Genomic DNA, 21,017 nt, shown 5'->3' on the forward strand with positions numbered 1-21,017 from the left:
TTGATCCTTAACTCAACAATATCCTTTCATGACATTTTAGTCTAAAAGTTCACATATGCAAAATGCTGATAAGATTATTTTATCACACTTTTCAACATTCAAGGATTAAACATTATTTTTCAATCTTTTTAGGAACTGAAGTGTCAACACTTTCCAGGACCCCAATAAGTGCTTACTCTAAAAATTATGTGGACAATTATTGTTTTTTTTAAAAAAAAAAATTAAAGACATTTTTAATCGCTAGAATCATAATGCATGTTTAAATAGGGTTTTTATAAACTTATTTGTTGTTAACTACTATATTAATAAATTTTAATCTCTCGTGAAGGACTAAAAATACATAACTTTTGTACTTTTAAAAGACTTATTAAAATAATTGAAAAATCATATTTTCAGCCATAAGCATAAAATATACATAAAAGTACCATATATTTATATGGCGACTCCCCGCGCCAATTGTAAGCTCATATATGTTACTGAAAGATCAGTTCAAGTAAATGCAGACACCGTAAATGAATTGAATTTCATTGATGATTCGAATTTTGAGAATCTCGTGAAGCTAGTTTAGTTCATACCCTGGTAATTCTCAAGGTAAAATACTTTATAAAAAAAACATTGAAACTCCAACAAAACCCAGAACAGCATAACGAAGAACTCCAACAAACCCAGAAAAACATTATGATGATCTTACGGTCCCTCACAAATTAATTTTTTTACATTTTATAATCTCAATAGAAAACTGAATAATAAACATTGGTAAATTCAGATTAAAGTATAATAAACATTGGTAAATTCAGAGGAGGGGGAGGGAGGCCAAAACACAATTTAGAAATTTAATCAGCAGACAGAAGGAAGTTTAAGCACTACCCATAAATTATTAGCAAACAATACTCGTAATATTTAGTGTATATATATAAACCATGAAGAGAAAAAAAAAAAAACGCAAAACATATTTAGTGTATTATTTGTTTCAGAATTAACATAATCACAATCTTAATCACGCAGAACCTTGGTTAACCTTGTTAACCACCTTACCATCTTGCCCCACCGAAACCCCACCCGGCCTAAATTCCTGAGGCGGAACCCCTTGGTACTGCGGCGGCGGCGGCGCGTGCACCATCCCTCCCTGCGCAGTATAGTAAACCTGCCTCCCACTCGCGCTATCATACGCCACCTGCGCGTACGCCGCATTATCCGGCACCCCCGCAGGCCTCACCACGCCGCCACCATATCCCTCCGAATACGCCGTCCCCTTAGCCATCCCCGCCGAAGAAAACGCCGCTTTCGACGGCGCCACGCCGCCGTAAACCGCCTGCTGCTCGCGGTAGCCCTCGGAACCCATCCTCTGCACGGCGTAGTACCCCTGCGCCGCCGCCGGAGGCCGCACCACTGGCGCGTGGTAGAACGTCCCCGGCGGCGCCATAACATACATCGGCTGGTCACCTCCTCCTGGAGCCGTCGTCACCGTCGTCTGATATCCCTCCCCGGAAAACTGCTTCTCCGACCAGTACGCCGCCGCATTCTGCGGCGGAACCTTCTCCTGCACCTTCTGCATATAATAATCCCCTCCGGCAGCAGCAGCAGCAGCATAACCGGCTGCAAATCCATCCTCACTCCTTCTACGATATTCATTCTCCGCAATCTGCAATCGCTCCATCTCCTGCTGCAACTGTCTCTGAATTTCAATCGGATTCACATTCGGATCCGATCCAACAACCCGATCGGAGCCTCTCGATTGATACTCTACCGGCGGCGCGACAGGCTCCGGCACCGGATCGTGGAATTTAACCGCTGCGAAGTTCGGAGGAAGATTTGGAGGAGGAGCAACGGCTTTATCGAGACCGAAGAGATAGTCAACATTAGAAGGCGTAACGGGCGGGGTTTTGATCGGGTCGGGTTGAGAAGGAATCGGACCCGAATTAAGAGCCTCGACGAAATGGTCGCGTTCGGAGGAGAAAGAGGAATTAGGATTTGAACTAGAGAGCGTGAAGAGGAAGAGTCTCATTCTAACAGGTTTTAGGTTAGGGCGATAGAGTCTGTCGTACTCGTGCATCATGTGTTCGAGGTCGTCGTCGTTGGTGACGGAGATGAGGGCGTCGAGGTCCTCACCGGGGAGCTGGTACTTGAAGGTGAGGTCCTGCGGGGCGGAGTCGCAGACGGCGGCGAGCTTGGAGAGGAAGGCGGGGAACTTGACGGAGCGGTCGACGGCGAGGATCTTGGTGTCGCCGCCGACGTAGGAGAGCTGGTTGTCGTGGGTGCGGGGCTGGATCTTGCCGCCGTAGCTGCACATGAACTTGGCCTTGTAGTTTTGGTTCTGCTGCTCGTCCCACGGCGGCGGGTTCTCGAAGTCGATCTCGCGGGAGCGCGGCGACGACTCGCCGGAGTCAGGGTACGACGCCGGGTACTGATAGTTCTCCATTTTCTGTCAGAGATGTGGAAATGAGTAAGAGTGAGAAGACTAGGGATGCCTCCTTTTCTCATGGCTTATTATTTTTTAATTTAATAATGTGACCTACTCTAAACTCTAAAGTCATTTTACTATTTTAGAAAAGATCATGCTTGCTGTCAGAGTCTTGTAAATTTACTTGAGTTTGATTCTTAAAAAATTAGAATGAAATCATTTTACATTTACAATAAATATGTATTAATGACATTTTATTTTTATTATGTCAAATAATTAATAAATAAAAACAGTTAAAGTATACAAATCATAACCTTTGTCTTATGGGGCGATAGGGTGTTGATTGAAGGGATAAGAGAGTGACAATAACATTTTTTATTATTATTTGATTGCACACTACACAATCCTTTTGTTCTCAGGTTTGGAAGCATCAAATTACCAATAAGCAAATATGATTCTGTTCTTGCTTGGCTAGTTACTCTACCGTTTCAAAGACTCGTAAGAAAATGCAACATATAATGGAAATGAATCGTAAACATGCATCTAATTTATGCATCTCCTCTAATGCCCGCTTATATTGAGTAATAAATCATTTTATTTTAAAATGCAACTTTAATTTAAAATTTTAATGGAAATGAATCGAATAAATTAATGGTTTTGGACTTTAGTTATATGAACAATTATACGAAGCAGCAAACTAAACCAATAATCTGTCTAGGTGATCCGCCAGAAATTGGACATCCTACCATAACTATACCCACTGACCATGCATGTTCAACGGCTTAAATTGATCAAATATTTTGATATGACAACACATTTTAATTAATTTTTAATTTTTTTTATTAATTAAATATTTTGTTTGATTTTTTGATATAAAAAAGTTTTTTTTAGTAACTTTTTACTAGTCTCCAGTGTTTTTTAAATGTTATTTGAAGGATTATTTTTTAAAACATTAATTTTTTATTTTTTTGTATTTTTATACTTAATATATTTATTATATTTTCTTATTACTTTTTTAAATAAATCATAATTTTATTATTTTTATATCATTTTAGATTTTTTTTAGTTACTTTAACAACTAATTTTATGAAACACTTATAATTTAATTAATTAATTTTGACGAGCATAACATATTGCTAAGGGAAAAAACAAAATCCATTGGGATTGGGGATACGGCAAATTTTGGAGATTGGAGATCAAAGAATGTATAGAAATAAAAGAGTAGAATTTAATGCTTTAATGTAAAATAGTTTTATAACATCATCTAAAATAAAATAATTATCAGTAATTCAAATGGTAATTTATGATTAAATTTTAGCATATCCTTTTTCTCAAAATGAAATATAGAGGTAAAAAAATATGTAAACTCTAAATAGAGCCAAAATCAGGGAAACACATGCAACAAGATGGAAACCCTGACCAGGAAATCCACTTTTCTTTTCTCCTTTTTGCTTCTATGTGGTGCATTATATATACATATATTGTCCTAGAAAGAGGAAGCATGGTATGGCTTTTTTTCGTCATAAGGATCATTTTGTATTTAAAAACGAAGTTACTAGCTAGATACTTTCTAAGTTGTTCACGCACTTACGTTACTTAACACTCCCACGTACTGATCTTGCACGGAAACCTCAGCTTTGATCCAGAATACATACAACAAAAATAAAGTTTTATCCCACTAAGTAACGTCGGTTACATACATAATCATACGATATCATCTGGTACGACTAGAAATCAAAATTTAAGAAATATTATTAAGTCTAAGAGAATACATATTGTTGAAAGTACTAAGAGAAATAAATTTCATCCCACATAATATGATCTGATAAGGTATAAGTAACTTCAATCTAAATAAGATGTGTCTGATGATTAGATAAAATTAGATATATACGGAAATGATGAGTGTTCTATAATAGTATCTCAGGTTAGCTTCAAGTGTATAAATAGTGGGCTTAGGTTTGAAATCTAACCAACTCTCATTTTTCTATTTACTCTCCTCTTACAAATACTGACTTAAGCATCGGAGTACTTGCAAGTACTCCATCACTGCCATGAGAGTGAATGGTCTGTGAGCATAATTTTTATTTTGGTACTATAATTTAAGGTTGTAAGTAGCTGATACAAAAAACTTGAGATGTTCAATAATTGAGCATGACTTTCGTCAAAGAAATAGAGTGGCTTAACAAACTAGTCTTTTGTTTGGATATATATATGTAACGTGGATGGAGGATGCTCCCCCACCGTGAAACTATTTCCATGGTTGTCATACATAGATGCTTGTAATTCCCTTGCTAAAAAGTAATCTCCCACGTGAACAAAAAAATGCTCAATATCAATTGTGAATCACACAAAGTGATTCAATGAAAGAGACACATTTAACTGTCTTTACTGTTGTTTAATGTCCCTTCAGCAATTTATAGCTGAACTAGCATTGGACTCCGTTTTCACCAGAAGAGTTATTCCCTTTGGATCAACCGCAATAAGACTAAGGGGAGTGTTCTTAGCTGTCACAGGCACAAATTCCTTTTTCCTGCTACATGCTTCTCTGAATTAACAAATATGTAGGTGACTGTTACTAAAAACAGATTGAGTGAAAGGTAATTTTATTTTGATAAATGAGCATAGAGAGATTTGTTCCTTTGACTTTGAAGTAATTGAACAAAGAGCAAGTTAACCTTTTTTTTGCCAAGATTCGTTCCCTTGAAATTTGAAGCAGGAGCAAGTGAACTTCTCTTTGACTAGGTGGACATTGCTATTGCCTATCTAATATTATACGGATCATACTTAGTTTGTATTTGGATCAACTTTGATATAATTGATTTTGAAGTGATTTATGTTTGGATGATTTTGGTTGGAATTGATTTTAAAGTAAAATTCAGTATAAATCTTTTATTCAACGCAGAAATTACTTAAAGTTGTTTTAGCTTATAATCAATTTTAGGCCTAAAATTAATTTTAAATTCTTCTCTAACATGTACAAAATTATCTAAAATCAATTTTAAACTCGCAATTAATTTTGCAACATGAAATCAAACACACAATGACAAGAAAAAAATGATTGTAAAACAACAATCTCAGTAATACATGACTATATCAGCTACAAACGCTAATTGTTATTTTAGCTTACTAAAAGTACTTGCATATAATAGTAATATTCTAGCTTATAGAAAGTAAAATGGCTACAAATAAACATATTCACAAAGTCTCTAGGTATCCAAATTAGGATAACAAAGTTAAAAACAGCTCAAAGTATTTTGTCTATAGTCCAAATTTAGTAAAATCTAATTCCTAGCAGTTCACCTCTGTAGAGCGTTTTTCTTTTTAGTGTTTATTTGAATTCCTAAGAAAATCCCTCCCAAAAAAATTGCTCGTGTTATATTTTAGAACCATCTTCATACCAAAGATAAATCTATTTAACTTACGAAGTGATACATTGACACGATTCAAATATACATGAGGATAATACTTGATTCTCGCTGTTTTAGTCTACGCAACATCCAATACACTTTCCAATTTCGTGCCATTTGTTAAGTTTTTAATATCGTTCACTTTAACAACACTGATCCAATAACAAATTTAAACAATTAAACCAATGGAGTAACGATATGAAAACTGCCGTAAATTTCAATTCCAATTCGATTTTTTTAACACTGCCATAAAACTTTATTTTTTAAAAAAAATTATACTACGTCAAATGAGCGCATAAATTTGAAATTTGCAGCCTCGTTCTTTCAATCATCTATATATTTGTTTGTTTCTTTCCCCGTTTAGTTGAAAAAAATGGAAAGCAAAAGGCTAGTGTTCTACAAGTCTGCTTTTGAAAATGGGGAAAGGGCGACAATTGGACAATTGTTGCGGGTGACAGATGTTGACTTGGCCGGGGTAAAGTATGAGATATGAACTTATTCAAAATTGATTTGATACGCCATTAACTTAAATATAAGTTTAAATTATAAGTGGCTAATTTTAATATTGATTGATTAATTAATTAATTAGTTTAAAACCGAACGTGGTCAACAATGAATTTGTGACACGAGTGAGGCAGGCAACCAGTCCTCTTCCTAAACTGTTCCATCAACAAACAGAAGTGTTTTGTGACTGTGCTACCACACTCGGGTCATCTGATTTCCAATAAGGTTATACTTGGTTTAACAAATATTTTCTGCAGACAATAATTGTTAGGTTTCAAGACAGAATCAGCACAGTTTGTATAAACTGAAATAATCATGTTAGATTTTGTAACAGTGAACTTCAAATAGAAGAACCAATGCTTGAATGATCCTGGACACATACAAACAAGTAGAAGAAGCCAAATCCCTTATTTCTCGGACTTCTCATCTGCAACATCACTAGGGAGGTCCAGCCCTGAAGGTATCTTGCCTGGATAGTTAGTGGTTGACAGTTCGGATCCTATCATACTGGCGGAAAAAACAAACAAATCTTGATTATGACAAAGAAGCCTGTTTTTTTTTTTTTTCTTTTTATGTATATTTTTGCAAACTCACCTTCTATCCACAATGACCATGGAGCGAAGTTCACAATTAGCAAAGCTGTAAGGACATGTGAAATGAAATGAGTCAATCATTTACTTCAATATATAAACTGATGAACATCAGCTAGGATTGGGTAGATTTGTAATCATGTTTAACAGTTGTAGGAAAACTATCCCTACCACATAAGAACAACATGTGCCTCACATAACAAGTGCAAAATATGGAAATTACCTTCTACATATCTAAGGCTGATAAGTGATAACAAAGCCAGTAATGATGTCTTTTAATAAATGTAGACATCAGGAATAAATCATAATTCCAAGAAAGAAACAGAAAGATATTTTCAAAAAAATCGTGCATATTCAACTAGGTTAACTAAGAGGGAAGCAAATCACAAATAACTAAGTCAGAGGCATGAGAGCTTACTGCTTGGATATTTCTTTCTTTACCAAGGGATGGCAATCACTTCCAAAGGCATTTAGAGTATGAAACAAGAATCCACTATGTGTCACAATTGCTATCTCCTTCTCTTTTTGTGTCCACAACTTTTGATGAAGTGAAAAGTAGAAACAGTCTCACAGATTTGAATTACATCACATTTGATGGCAATTTCCAGTTTCTTACATACAAGTAATGGGAGGTTAAAACAGAAAAATAAACTTTCTCCTGAACAGAGAATTACATAATTCTTCAACTAAATCACTGGATATCAAAATTGATACCAATATACCTATTCCAATAGCCATAATACACCAAGTACATATGAACTTATTTCTCACAAAGTGAGACATAAACATAGTTATCCACTGTCAGGCAAATTAATTTGTCTTCCAATTTCAAGGGTCACAGGTGAGTTCAGTGACAGCCTTTTGAGCGGCTTCAATTACATCATTACATTAAACACACTCAGCTATATATAGTAAATTTCATAAAATATTGCAAAAATATAGGTTCATTTTATCTTCCTATCGTGAAGAACCTTACATAGTAGAATTATATTAACTTGGTATACATCAAAGTCCAATTTTAGTGTGTTCCCAATATGTAGTATTGCTGACATAACAAACTCGTAAAATAAACCTTTAGAAGTTTCTGATGATAACCAACTCATACCAGTTCAGGAACTTCAGCCCTCTAGCTGCCAGTTCTTCCTTTGTCTCTCTAATATTGGCCTTCCACCAGGTATCCTCATCACTATCTAACTGAAACAAAAACTTGAAGAGACTAACATAAACCCAAAGAGAACAAAATAAAATTTTGGCCAACTTTTTAAAGCTAAAGAAAGGAATTATCTGTCTTCTATAAAATCATAAACCACAAGCATTCAGGCATTTGAAGTCTAAGCACTTGCCAGTGAGAAATCAACAGCAGGAAAAAGAAATTGATACTCGCTAACACTTCTTCTTCTGTCACAGGGATGAACTCCCTGCACGAGGAAAACATGGAGAAATTTGTAAGAACCATACCCCATATGCCAATGTTAATATCAAGCTTTAGAAACCTTATAAAACAATTGTAGTAAAACTGTCTCTGCTCATATAAGGTAAGCTTTTGATAATTTTATAGTTGGAAAAAAAGCGAAAAGGCTGAAAATGCATGAATTGATTGCTTACTTTCTATTTTATCAGTAATTTCCGTGAACCTAAAAATTAAAGTTATTTTTCATTTTTTTCATCCATCATTTTGATGTCTCAAGCATTAAATGACCTGCAGTTAGATCACTGCTCAATAATTGCTGCTCACACCATCAAATTGATTATTTGTAGTTGATCTCCTATGATGCATGGGTAATTTAACTGGTTGTTGTACCTGTACTAGGTACATATTAGGTACAGATACTGGTTGGATACACACGTGTATGCCATGTCCAATGCTTCTTTTTTTTTTTCATCTTTCTGAATTTTGCTATAAAATTCTTTTGGTTTCATTTTGGTTAGCACACATACAAAACATTTGCAGGTTATTGTCTTTATGTGTTCATCATGAGTAAAGTTCAACCTACTATGGTGACATCTGGAGAATTTAAAAACTAATGACTTTCCAAAGTCCAACCTATAAGGCTAATATTTAAGCAAGACTACAAAAAATGAATTGGGAACCGATCTCACTAGTTATTCTAGCTAGTATGTCTGGATTTATGCATACTCTAGCTATTAGACTATTAGTCATGAAGTAACAAATTTCTGAATTTCCCTCCCCCTTTAGAAATAAGATTCCAAATTTATGATGGGTTTGCGAGCATTATCTTCATGACTTAAAGATTTGCAAGACCAAGACGTAAAAATTGCCTATGTTGAAATGGTGATTGAACTTGTTAACAAGAATACATGTAGCAACCAGATGTACTCTCTCTCTTCTAAACAGGTAAAAAGATGTTCACAGTGTAGAATTCCATACCAAATGTTCACGACAAAGTTCAACAGCAACAACTGGTGGGGAATTTAGACTTGAAATTGCAGCACGGTAGCTATTTCCTGCATTTGCCACCATAAGAGGAAGCACGTCTGTTTTATCAGTGTAACCCTCACCTCCAAATACCCCAACAGCTGTTTGTAGAGTCCTAAAGCCATGCCATACATAGTAGCATACAAGTCAAAGGCCATCTTTTGCCTCAATGCAGATAAATGGTAATTTTCCCAAGCAGAATATAACCTAAATACCTTTAGGATTAATGAGAGAAAAAACATATTGAAGTTAAATACAATTTGATCCATAAATGTGTTCCTTTATAGTGCACATCTATATAAATTGATCCTCAAAAGTGACAACTTCATATCAAGTGAATCCCTCCATCAGTCGGTGTTAGAAAGACATAATGAAAGTGCTGATGTAGAGTACCAAACACACACAAACAACATTATTTGCCAACTAAATTTCCCTACATGGAATCCCAGTCCCTAAATGAAACATTTTATTTAGAGAGATAAGGGAGTTTACATTACACAAATAAAAAATGCTTGTTAGGGACATAATAGGTGGGAAATTTCAGTCTTCTCCAAGCATGTGTGATGACATTGTTTAAGGATTCCATGTAAGCAACCTAGTGCATGTTTGTTTTTCAGCAAACAGACGTTTGGAGCAATATGAAGTTTGCAAAAGCATCCAAAGCCTTCCTTGCAAAACTGAGTTTGTGGACCATTAGATTTACTTCAGAATTCGTGCACTGCATTTTGAACTGAAATCCAAACATCCACCTAGTTGTCAAACAACAACAAAGATGCACACATGACGATCCACATTGGCATTTCCATTATATCTCACTGACACTAGCTGATTAAAAGATAAACTTATTATGTTGTCTCTTATAGCAACCAGATTGCATAAGCACACACTTATAGGGACCAAAACAACCAAGTTGCAACTTTTAGGGATCAAATTGTACATCAACAAAAACACATTATATTCGGAAGAAAAAAAAACACATTTTTACGACATATATATTAGCAAGTGAGGAGAGAAAACCTCATCATAGGAGATGCAATGACGAGATCAATGGTGTTGATAAGGCCAGAGTCACGAACATGCTTACGCAAATTGTCAACCTGTTCACAGAGGCACAATAGAGAGAAACGACGAATTATAAGAAAACAAATAAAAAAAATTGAAAAAAAAGGTGGTTATATTATTTAATAATTTAAATAAATAAACCTGTTGCCATCCCAAGGGAGTGAGATGAGCATCGAAATAATCGGGGTTGATGTAGGCATTGTAGTTCTTGTCACCCTCCACATTGTGGATCCCCTGCGCGTGCCTCACCTGCAATAGAATAGGGGAATGAACGAAACAATGATTGATGCGAATGAGATAATTGTGTTGTGTGTGTGGTGAGTTGAAGAGGGGAGAGTGAATATTACCAACCAGGTGAATGGTTTTGCAACGATGCAACGGAAACAAACTCGAACCAGCAACGCAATCCATCTTCTTCTTCTTCTTCGATTGAATTCAGTGAAGAGCTTCGTTCCACGTAACGTGCCCTAGAAATATATAGATTCACAGAGAACGGAACCTTCGTGGTGAGTGAGTGAAGATGCTGATGTATTTTTTTTCTTGAAGATGCTTCTTCTTCTTCTTCTGTACCTATTTTTAATGTTCATTTTTTAAGATCTAATTGTTTTTTTTTTATCTTTTTTTAGCAAATCTTATTTCTAATAAATTAGTTTTTCACATTTTATTTCAAAATTTTAAAAGCTTGTAAATTTTACCTCTGGCATTTGTTCGTTAATAAATATAAAAATTCATAAAAAAAACTTAGAAATAAATTTGACAAAAAATAAAAAAGATGAATGCAAAGTTTGTCAAAATATAAATTTTAAGGATAAAAGATACAATAAGTTAGGGGTAAAATGATGAAAACTAAAATTCACACAAATTTTAAAAATAAGATATAAAATATGTCAATTTAATTTATTAAAAGTAAAATTCACCAAAACTTAAAAAGTTAAGAATGAAAATTACAATTAACCTGCTTTACTTGTTTTTGAGGTGTTGTTTAAGAAGTTGATTTTCATGTTTTTTTTATACATATGAGTTATTGATTAAATTTATGATCACATATTTAAAAATAAAGTTATTTATTAATCATGTAATAGTATTTTTAATCTTTCAAACAAAAGAAAATAAATGTAATTTTCATAATAAAAATAAAAATAAAACTCTTGTACTCGTTCCTTTTTATCATACCCTAAAAGATTACACATTTGTAATTGTTATGTATAAGTATCAAAAAGTAAAGAAGAAGAAAAAAAAAGATAATTAATCATTTTTCTTCCTAAATATAAGATATTGATAAATTCGTTCTAAAAAATAAAAATTTTAAATTTTATTATTTTATTATAAGAGGAAGTTGTACCTTTACGTATTTATTCAGCACAAAAATCACTATTTATCTAGAAAAAAAATTGAAAATGAATATGGTTGAGCGAAATCGAAGCATATAGTCGGAGCATGAATTGGACACCGGCATCACACGGCGGAAGACGAGAATGTCTCCAAAGCTCCCTTCACATCTCTTCCCGTGGCTCATCCTACTAACATTCGCATCTTTCTATTTCTTCTCTTCTTTCCTCTCTCTCAGCACATTCTCTTCTTCATCTTCATCTTCATCACCAACCTCACAATCTCTCTCAATCTCCAACACCTGTAACCTCTTCAGAGGCCACTGGGTCTCGGATCCCAACCACACCCCTCTCTACGACCAAACTTGCCCCTTCCACCGAAACGCATGGAACTGCCTCCGGAATGAGCGGCAGAACATGACCCTCATCAACTCGTGGAGATGGGTCCCACGGAACTGCCACTTGCCCCGGATCGACCCGGTTCGGTTTCTGGGTATGATGAAGAATACAAATATTGGGTTTGTTGGGGATTCCCTCAACGAGAATTTCTTGGCTTCTTTTCTCTGCATTCTCAGTGTCGCTGATAAGGGCGCCAAGAAGTGGAAGAAGAAGGGTGCTTGGAGGGGTGCCTATTTTCCCAAATTCAATGTAACCGTCGCTTACCACCGTGCTGTTTTGCTCTCTAGATACCAGTAATGTTCTTATTAACCATTTTTTTTTGTTTGGTTCTGAACTTTGCAAATAGATATCTACTACTTCTTTTTACTGCGATTTAAGTAGTGATTCGTTGGTACGTGACTTGTAGCTAAATAATTTTTCGGTGCATTTCACATGAAGGGGTGGCTGCAAGCTTGCAACTTTATGTATAAAGCTTATTTTGGGTAGATCATGTAGAGAATTAGCTTAGATTCCCGGAGATTTGTTGAGGTATTGAACTTTTGGTGGAAGATTGATGACAACCAGGTGGTAATAGTTTGCATTGGGTACCTAAAATTTAAGCAAAAGGTATAACATTTGAGGCATGCATTTTGCCTTATGTCGCATCTATGATGTGTTGTTGTTGATGGTTGACACTCATTGTTGAGGGTCGTTTGTCAGTGGAATACTGGAATCAAGTTTGATAGCTGGTAGTTTACGGAGGTTAAAACCACAAACTTGATCATGAATTGAAATAGGTGTGTTTTTAAACTACTGGGCAAGTAATGCTCTAGTTGGCAGATGTAGTTAATGAGTGGAAGTACTGGCTGGGTTGCAAGCCGCAACACTGACCTATTCTACTCTCACAGTTCTATCTACATTTGTGAATGTGATGTTTCCATTTTGTGGTTAATTCTCCTATACTGACTGTTGCCCACAGCTCATTTTATGGATCAGAAACACATATGGCCATGGGCTGAAGCTGAAGCCCTTCTTTTGGACTAGTTTATGATGATTCATTAATACACTAGAGACACAAATGTAATGACTACGGCATCTCAGAAATCTAAACAAATACATTTTATCCACCCTTTTATTTTGAAGGTGCATAGCATTCCTGTTACAGCTTCTGCATTGAATTTGTATTAACAAGTTCACTTTTCTGTGCATCATACTACTTCCTTTATGCGTCTCTACCAAAAAATTCATTATGCCACAGAGGGCTTCTTACTCCTCAACTTTCCTATTTTCGGATTTCAAGAATAGATATACTTCATTTTGGCTAGTAAAATATTTTTATGGATGTTAGATTGCTTCTTTTTGCTTTGGTTTCAATACCACTAGTATGTTTAATTGTAATTTTAATAGGGCATTGGGAACTTTTAAATTACGCAATGATGATTATATTGGAGTCTTCAAGTAAATGTTTGTTATAACTGAACTTGATAAAAATTGGGATTAAGGATGGCAATCCATAAAGTCGACCATCTCTGTTTCCTTATTTTACCTTGTTTGGGTATGTTCTTGACAGTTTCAACTTTCAGCTTATTTCTCAGAAAATTTTCATCTACTGACTCTATCTTAATTAATTGTCTTATTTTACTTTGTTTCTTTGATGTGAATTTTGAAACGGAAACCTTATGTGCTCATTACTGATTAAACAAAGGTGGCAGCCAAAACAATCTGAAGCTGGGGTGAAAGATGGATCAGAAGGCTTTTATCGAGTTGATGTTGATGTTCCTGCAGATGATTGGGCTAAAATTGCTGGTTTCTATGATGTTTTGGTGTTTAATACAGGTCACTGGTAATTCTTTCTTCATTTTTCTGAATTTTGTAACTTCTGGATGATGCAGTACCACTTGATTATTAAAAGCATTGTTAAAAAGCAATCAACTTCAATGAATTAAATAAGTAATGATAGTTAAAACATTGAAAAGAACTCGGAGTATTACCTATGTTGCAACATATTTTGTTGCAACTGGTCTCTAGTGAATTTTTGGGTTGCCCAAGTATTTTTATGAACTGTTCTGATGATTGAAAATTGAATACATAATTACTTTATTTTGTCTTTAATAGGTGGAATAGGGACAAATTCCCGAAAGAGAAACCTCTTGTCTTTTATAAAGCAGGACAACCAATAGTTCCGCCACTTGGGATGTTGGATGGACTTAAAGTTGTTCTTACTAACATGGTTGCATACATTCAAAAAGAATTTCCTGGAAACACACTTAAATTCTGGCGATTACAATCCCCAAGGCACTTTTATGGTGGTGACTGGAATCAAAATGGGAGCTGCTTGTTCAACAAGCCCCTTGAGGAGGATGAGGTGTGTATTTTTGAAACTTGTCTTGATTTTTGTGTATCCTAGGTAAAGTTTCTTTTTTCTTTCCTTACAATGCTAATCACTTTCATGGTCCTCCCTACTTGTGCTATGAAATTGCTACACTTTAGGAGTTGCTTTCCTGAATTTCATTGTCATATACCTGTGTAACATCTCATATGGATAACCAACTTTGGCTGGCATTTGATAGAAGTCTTAATTTAAACAACTTGAATGCTTCACCGTTTTCTGAGGGACCTGTTGAATAGTGTTTCATGCCCCATGTGCTTTTAAGCATTGGCTTAAGGAATGATATACTAATACCTGGACAGCTTGACTTATGGTTTGAACCCAGGAACAACGGAGTTAACAAGGAAGCGAGAGTGTTGAATTTTGTGATTGAAGAAGCATTACAAGCTGCAAACATTCAATTGCTTGACTTGACTCATTTAAGTGAGTTAAGAGCCGATGCTCATCCGGCAATTTGGTTAGGAAGGAAGGATGCAGTTGCAATTTGGGGTCAGGATTGCATGCATTGGTGTCTGCCTGGTGTTCCTGACACATGGGTTGATATCTTGTCACAACTGATCCATGACGGCTTAGGAAGAACTGGTCGGCTGTAGAAACTGAAGAAGCTATTTGAATTCCATCTTACATACCATAAACTGAAAATTTCCATCAAGATGCTGGGGGGCATGCTGCCAAGTTCTGGGACCAAGAAATGAGAATTTTGGGTTGTGCTTGAAATGTTCAAGGCTGATCTTGGTTGGAACTTGGAAGGAAAGCTTTGATGAAGGAAGTAAGCGACTGATTGGTCGAGCATAAGCTATACTGAAAGCAGCTCCGATCTAAATATCATTCATCATTGGGCCTTAACTTGTCAAATACATTTAATCATTTAATCCTTTCATTCAGATTATTATTGTTGTTGTTAGTACGTAATCTTCTATTCAAAATTTGATATTTAGCAAGTGCAGTACATATTTACGTCAGACTAACTAGCTTGTGAGGGAAATTATAATAAGCAATGACTCAATGAGTGCATTATCCTTTTTTATTTAATTAACTGTAAGTTGTGTGACCAAAAATTGATGATGTTGCACGATTGATCAATCAAATCCATAAAAGATCAGATATTAATCCACAAAATGAGATGGGCGGATCAAATCCGTAGCCTTGATTGAATCTTTACAAGTTATAACCACTGCCACACTTTGTAATTAACTAATTATACTGTGATCTAGATGGCACACGTACAATTGTTATTTGAGAATGCTATGAATTATACCATTCTAGACACTACTAGCATATACTAGTTCTTCTTGCAAATGCCTTCATGTAAACATGTTCTTCCAATTTTATTCATTATTCGAGTGATACTAGACTCAATATCTTTAGGCAAGGCAAGGGTTTAAATTTTGTGAATGAAAAAAATGTGATTAAAAGAGAGATCCCACCAAAGAAATAATCAATTAGGTTTTTTTAACGGAAATTAATAATTGACAGATATTCATACCATTAACATGGTAAAAAAAAAATAGCCAGCACGTTTATATAAAAAACCACAGAATTGTCAAAGCTGTACTGCACTCTTAAAATATATAGAGACATTCACAAACTCAATATAAAAAAAATAAAAAAAATTGACCTGTCTGCATGGTCCAATTGTGGCTTTTGCTGGACAGTTTGGAGTATAGACACTTAAATATTTGCACACCGCTTTTTGATAATTTAATAATTGATTGCTGGCAAAAAAATGACATGTGAACCATTCTGGACAAGTTTCTCTGGTTGGCAGAGATCCATGTGAGAGCATGCTATAGGTTTCTAACCCTCATAGCTTCCTGAATCTGATGCATTTCCAACAGTTAAGTGAGATCTTCGTGTAGTTGAATCTGGCTCGCTAGATTCATTTATGATGCTATCTCCAAGATCAAATAAACCTTGGTGGTAAAAAGGGTTTGCAATGATCTGGTTCACAATGTGGGCATCAAAGTCAATATTTCTGTATTCATTCCCGTTCAGTGATTTTTCAAATAATTATTACAGAATATAAAACATTTATAATCAGACAAAAAAAAATACACTGTCAATCTCTATTTACATTAAATTTTTACTTTATAATTGATTTTTTCAAACAAAAAAAAACTTTAAATCCTTTTAATAAAGTTACTTTTTAATAAATAAAAGTTTTCTATTAAAAATTTTAGTGATACGATTTAATCATAATATTAATATATTTTTATCGTCATTTTTAATAATAAAAAATTATTATTAATTCCTGCAAAACCGCGAGAGTGATTTAAAAAATAAAACAATTGGGAAAATAAAATGGGAGAAGGGTTGGTTTTTGTGTCACTCAGAAATCCAACTTGCGGCTTCAACGCACATGTGTGTGAGTTTGCCTTTCTACCCTTTTATCCATGGGAAGTGTGAAACATGAGAACAGAATCGTCATTCAAAAGTCAGCTAGAGTATTTTTTTTTATGTCAACTAGAGTTTAGCCTTAAAAAAAGTCAAAATTTAGTGCATAATTTTAGGTATTTTAACGTTGTTTTATGTTTTAAATTATAGGTTTTATTATATAATTTGTAAACGTTATATAAGTTATTAAAATGAAAATCAATTTTTTTTATTTGAATAGTAAAATAGACTCAAATTGTTTAAATAAGACTTGAATTCAAATTTTTTTTTATTTGTGATAGAGATTAATTATTAACAAAAATAATTCGCAACAAAAACATGAAAATCTAAAAATTTACTAAACAAAATTTTACTTTTAATTATTAAATAACATAAAAAACAAAAAATCCAAAATCTTCCAAACATATGTTAGGGATATAAGGTTTAGGTTTTTATGTATGAAAACTGCTTCCCTCTTCATCGGCAATTATTCACAACTAACTTTCCTACTATAATTTTTTTTTGAAAGCTGTTAATTTGTAACCTTTTTCATGGCGACCTATGATTATGTAATATAGAGTTTAATGTTTATATACTATTATAAATGTAAAAAAAATTACATTATCAAAAGAAATTACTATTGATATGACATTTAACATCACTTTCAATATCATTGTTAACAAGGATTGCTTCAAGCTAAGCAATGTTATATAACAAAATTTATTATTAAAGTACATAATCTAACTTTACTTATACAAGCATTGTAACTTGGAAGTTAAGCATTGTATAGTGCTTAAACTTATGTGACAGTATAGCAGACAAAAATATGATAAGCAATCCATTTAAGCAATAATATATTTTGAATGTTATAAGATGATTATCGTAAATGTTAACAAAATTATAATACTGTTTTTACTGCAACAAAGTTATAATACATGTTCATTATTGGATTACAGTTTAACACTATTGACTATATTGTCTCTATTTTCTTATGTTATGGGACATTAAGATCCTTACCGACCATTAGGCATTGGTATGAGCGGGTCATATTTTGTGTCTATTGGTTTGACTATAACCAAAATTTGAAACTGATAGTACCCAAAAAAAAAAGATTGTGGACGAAGAGAGTGAAGTAAAAGAGTGTATTCAAGATTATTCATCATTACAGAATATCCGGCACTAATGCAACTATCATGAAATTCTCCTACAACAATCAAGGAAGGTGTTATTATTTTACCATCCAAATTTGAGAGGCAAATCTTGACTAAAAGATAAACAGGATAAGAAATCAAAACCAAGAATCAAATACAGATAACGTCTTAGACTCATTTATACTCCGCTCTAACATTAATGTTATTAAAAAACAAGAATCATCTGTTGTCATGAGGATCATGAATTTACAACTGATCTATATCAGGCTCATTGAGAAAAATACATGTTGAATTCAATTGGACTATCGATGTCCAATTACTTCTGCATAATGTTAAAAATAATTGAAAAAATTAGCCTTCATAGGGCCTCAATCTACTATTGTAGTGTACAAAATGGCGAGGGTTGCAGCCCCCACAAGAATCAAATAAAACTAAACCAATTGAAGAAGAATCTACTTCTGAACCCGTTCCATCTTGACTCTGATCTTTTCTTCGATCAAGGAAATTTCTGTCTCAAGATCGTACATTCTGTTAAGGGCACGCATATTCTCAAGTACCTCACTCAGACTACTATCATTTTTCCCATCACACCTTAGGTGCTGCATGGGACCATGAAGTAGCTTATTCACAATACCCATACTAAGGGCATAAATTGCATCTTTCTGTTGCTTTGAGACATCAGGACCCATCTTCGACAAACACTTCTCCATCTCAGAGGCTCTTATCCTCTCAACATAAGCTCTAAACTTCTTAATAGTAGGAACAGTTTCCAGAGAGTCTTTCCAAGCTTCGAATTTATTCAACTCCTCTAGTATAATTCCCCGGGCTTCCTCAGCTTTCTGAAGCCTGTCCTCCTTGTTAGCTGCAACAACTTCCTTCAGATCATCCACATTGTACACAAGTGCAGTCTCCAGATCTGAGACACCCGGTTCCACATTCCTAGGAATAGATATATCAACAAAAAGCCGCCTTCTCCCATGATTAACCAGAGGAAGCATCTGCACATTCTGTTTAGAAAACAATGGTGATTCAGACGCTGTGCTGGTGAAGATCACATCAGCTTCAGCAGCACACGCCAGCATATCTGAAAATGGTCTAAATACAATCTCAACATCCTTCAACTCTTTCCGAATGGCATTAACTTTCTCTTCAGTCCTGTTAACAACAACCATTCTTCTGCACCCTTTGGCAGCCAAATGCTTAATTACAAGCTTCCCCATCTTCCCTGCACCAACCACCAACACTCCAGAATCAGCAAAGGAGGAATCCGGAAGCTTCATCAGTGCGAGCTCCACAGCAGCCGAGCTGACAGAAACCGATCCAGACGAAATGTTAGTCTCAGTTCTAACCCGCTTCCCAACCGAGATCGCCTGCTTGAACAAACCACTAATTTTCTTATCAAAACCAGGCACTCCCTGTCCAGCTTTCACAACCTGCTTCACCTGAGCAAGAATTTGACCTTCCCCAAGAACAAGTGAGTCAAGCCCTGCCGCCACTTCAAAGAGATGCTGCGTGACATCCGCGTTATACAGCAAAACTTGGTGCTCACAAAGCTCAGGTATTGAAATCCCGCTCACCTAAACAAAAAAACACAACCGTGAGTTTTCTTTCTAAACTAAAACTAGAACAGAACATGGGTAAATAACCTATTTCGTCCCTGATCCCAGTCCTCAAAACTAAGAAATCCTCGGAATTACAATCCGTCAATCACGTTAGTCCAACTGATGTGACTTAAGTGATAATATTAACATATTGGCAGGGACCAAACAATAAATAATTAAGTTTCGGGACTTATAGATACATTTATTCAAAATTTTCTTAGTTTCAGGGATCCATGAAACATTGCCTAACACTTTCAGGGACCAAAAAAGGCGATATACCCAGCATAACATTCTTAACTTGTACAAGTATGATATACCTTAGACATCCAATCAGTAACTTCCTTAACACCACGGTGCTGGGAAAGAGCCACAACATAGATCTCCATGCGGTTACACGTGCTGAGAACCGCGGCTTCTTCGATATGGTTCAAAGCGCAAAGGTCCTTAATAGCCTGAGCCCAATGGGATTCTGGAATTGCAAGCTTCTCACGCATCTCAACGGGAGCAGTGTGAATGTTCAGCCCTATGCAAATAATGCAACTCTTTTCCTTCGTATATCCTAAAAACACAACACAACAATTCAATTTCAACTCCACACATTCTATAACAACGCATCATTTACTTATATCAATCATATGAAACGGTTAAAAAATTGATTTTTTTTTCAGAATTTGTGAATGGAGGAATGAGGAATGAGGGACTTACTGTCGGCGGAGGAAGCTTTGAGCAACTCGAGAGGGGAGGGTTTGGAAGCGACGACGTTTTGGGGAAGGGAATTGTTGTTATCGGAGAAGAAGGGACACGTGGCGTTGACGGAAAAGCGCGCGCGTGGGAAGAAGAGTTGAGAAGGCGGTGGGCGGAGGGAGTGGCGGAATCGGGCGGAGGAGAAGAGGGAGGAGGAGGTGGTGGCGGCGGCGGAGGATCCACCGACGGCCGCCATGGGAGTTGGTGAAGGAATGAATGGAAAATAAAAATAAGAATGTGGTGCAATGAATAACGAGAGTTTTTTCAATGAGAAGAATGGGTGCGCTTTGTTTGACCAACCAAAAAGTGAGGTTGGGTGGGTTTTTATATATTATGGGATGCGAGCTGTCTCCACACCGACCCATTCTTTAACCACCCCATTGGACCAAGCTCAATTATCTTTTTCTATCTTATTATCCTTCTACTCCTTCAACTTCAACCTAATTTCTTTTGACCAAAATTTTAAAAAATACAAAAAACGAATTTAGGAAACAAAACTATATCTCTTATCACAAAAAATGTGGGATTTGAATTTTGAAATGATTTTCTTTTATAGAACTTGTTAGAAGATGACACCCAAGAGTGTTTGTTTCATATGTATAAATTCATATCTTTTATTATCTATTTTTAACTAAAACAGTTATATATTCCA

The 21,017-nt window shown here is 35.3% G+C and overlaps 4 protein-coding genes across 6 annotated transcripts; 1 reads left to right on the forward strand and 3 right to left on the reverse strand.

The window, feature by feature from the left end:
* Positions 1 to 824: 824 nt before the first annotated feature.
* LOC100820420 (uncharacterized) lies at positions 825 to 2,624 on the reverse strand. The gene has a single exon (XM_003528356.4). The coding sequence runs from the start codon at positions 2,417 to 2,419 to the stop codon at positions 998 to 1,000; it is 1,422 nt and encodes a 473-aa protein (XP_003528404.1). The 5' UTR covers positions 2,420 to 2,624; the 3' UTR covers positions 825 to 997.
* A 3,960-nt stretch (positions 2,625 to 6,584) lies between these two features.
* On the reverse strand, positions 6,585 to 10,968 carry LOC100775510 (phosphoglycerate mutase-like protein 1). Of its 2 annotated transcripts, none has more exons than XM_041017326.1 (8): positions 10,753 to 10,968; positions 10,543 to 10,650; positions 10,357 to 10,436; positions 9,292 to 9,454; positions 8,246 to 8,320; positions 7,321 to 8,092; positions 6,907 to 6,951; positions 6,585 to 6,819 (listed from the first exon to the last, which is right to left on the reverse strand). In XM_041017326.1, exons 1-6 carry the CDS (start codon positions 10,810 to 10,812, stop codon positions 8,021 to 8,023), a joined length of 558 nt encoding a protein of 185 aa, XP_040873260.1. In that variant the 5' UTR covers positions 10,813 to 10,968; the 3' UTR covers positions 6,585 to 6,819; positions 6,907 to 6,951; positions 7,321 to 8,020. The 2 variants fall into 2 exon arrangements, with proteins under 2 accessions (XP_040873260.1, XP_040873259.1); XM_041017325.1 differs by having other exon boundaries at positions 7,321 to 8,096.
* Positions 10,969 to 11,755: 787 nt separating this feature from the next.
* LOC100797317 (protein trichome birefringence-like 12) lies at positions 11,756 to 15,528 on the forward strand. Of its 2 annotated transcripts, none has more exons than XM_003529221.3 (4): positions 11,756 to 12,421; positions 13,813 to 13,950; positions 14,223 to 14,472; positions 14,799 to 15,528. In XM_003529221.3, exons 1-4 carry the CDS (start codon positions 11,877 to 11,879, stop codon positions 15,087 to 15,089), a joined length of 1,224 nt encoding a protein of 407 aa, XP_003529269.1. In that variant the 5' UTR covers positions 11,756 to 11,876; the 3' UTR covers positions 15,090 to 15,528. The 2 variants fall into 2 exon arrangements, with proteins under 2 accessions (XP_003529269.1, XP_040873261.1); XM_041017327.1 differs by having other exon boundaries at positions 14,822 to 15,528.
* Positions 15,529 to 18,225: 2,697 nt separating this feature from the next.
* On the reverse strand, positions 18,226 to 20,703 carry LOC100776057 (glutamyl-tRNA reductase 2, chloroplastic). The gene is made up of 3 exons (XM_003528358.5): positions 20,327 to 20,703; positions 19,939 to 20,180; positions 18,226 to 19,597 (listed from the first exon to the last, which is right to left on the reverse strand). The coding sequence occupies exons 1-3, from the start codon at positions 20,559 to 20,561 to the stop codon at positions 18,473 to 18,475; spliced, it is 1,602 nt and encodes a 533-aa protein (XP_003528406.1). The 5' UTR covers positions 20,562 to 20,703; the 3' UTR covers positions 18,226 to 18,472.
* Positions 20,704 to 21,017: the final 314 nt, after the last annotated feature.

Source organism: Glycine max, chromosome 7, assembly GCF_000004515.6.
Source record: "Glycine max cultivar Williams 82 chromosome 7, Glycine_max_v4.0, whole genome shotgun sequence".
Classification (NCBI taxonomy): Eukaryota; Viridiplantae; Streptophyta; class Magnoliopsida; order Fabales; family Fabaceae; genus Glycine; species Glycine max.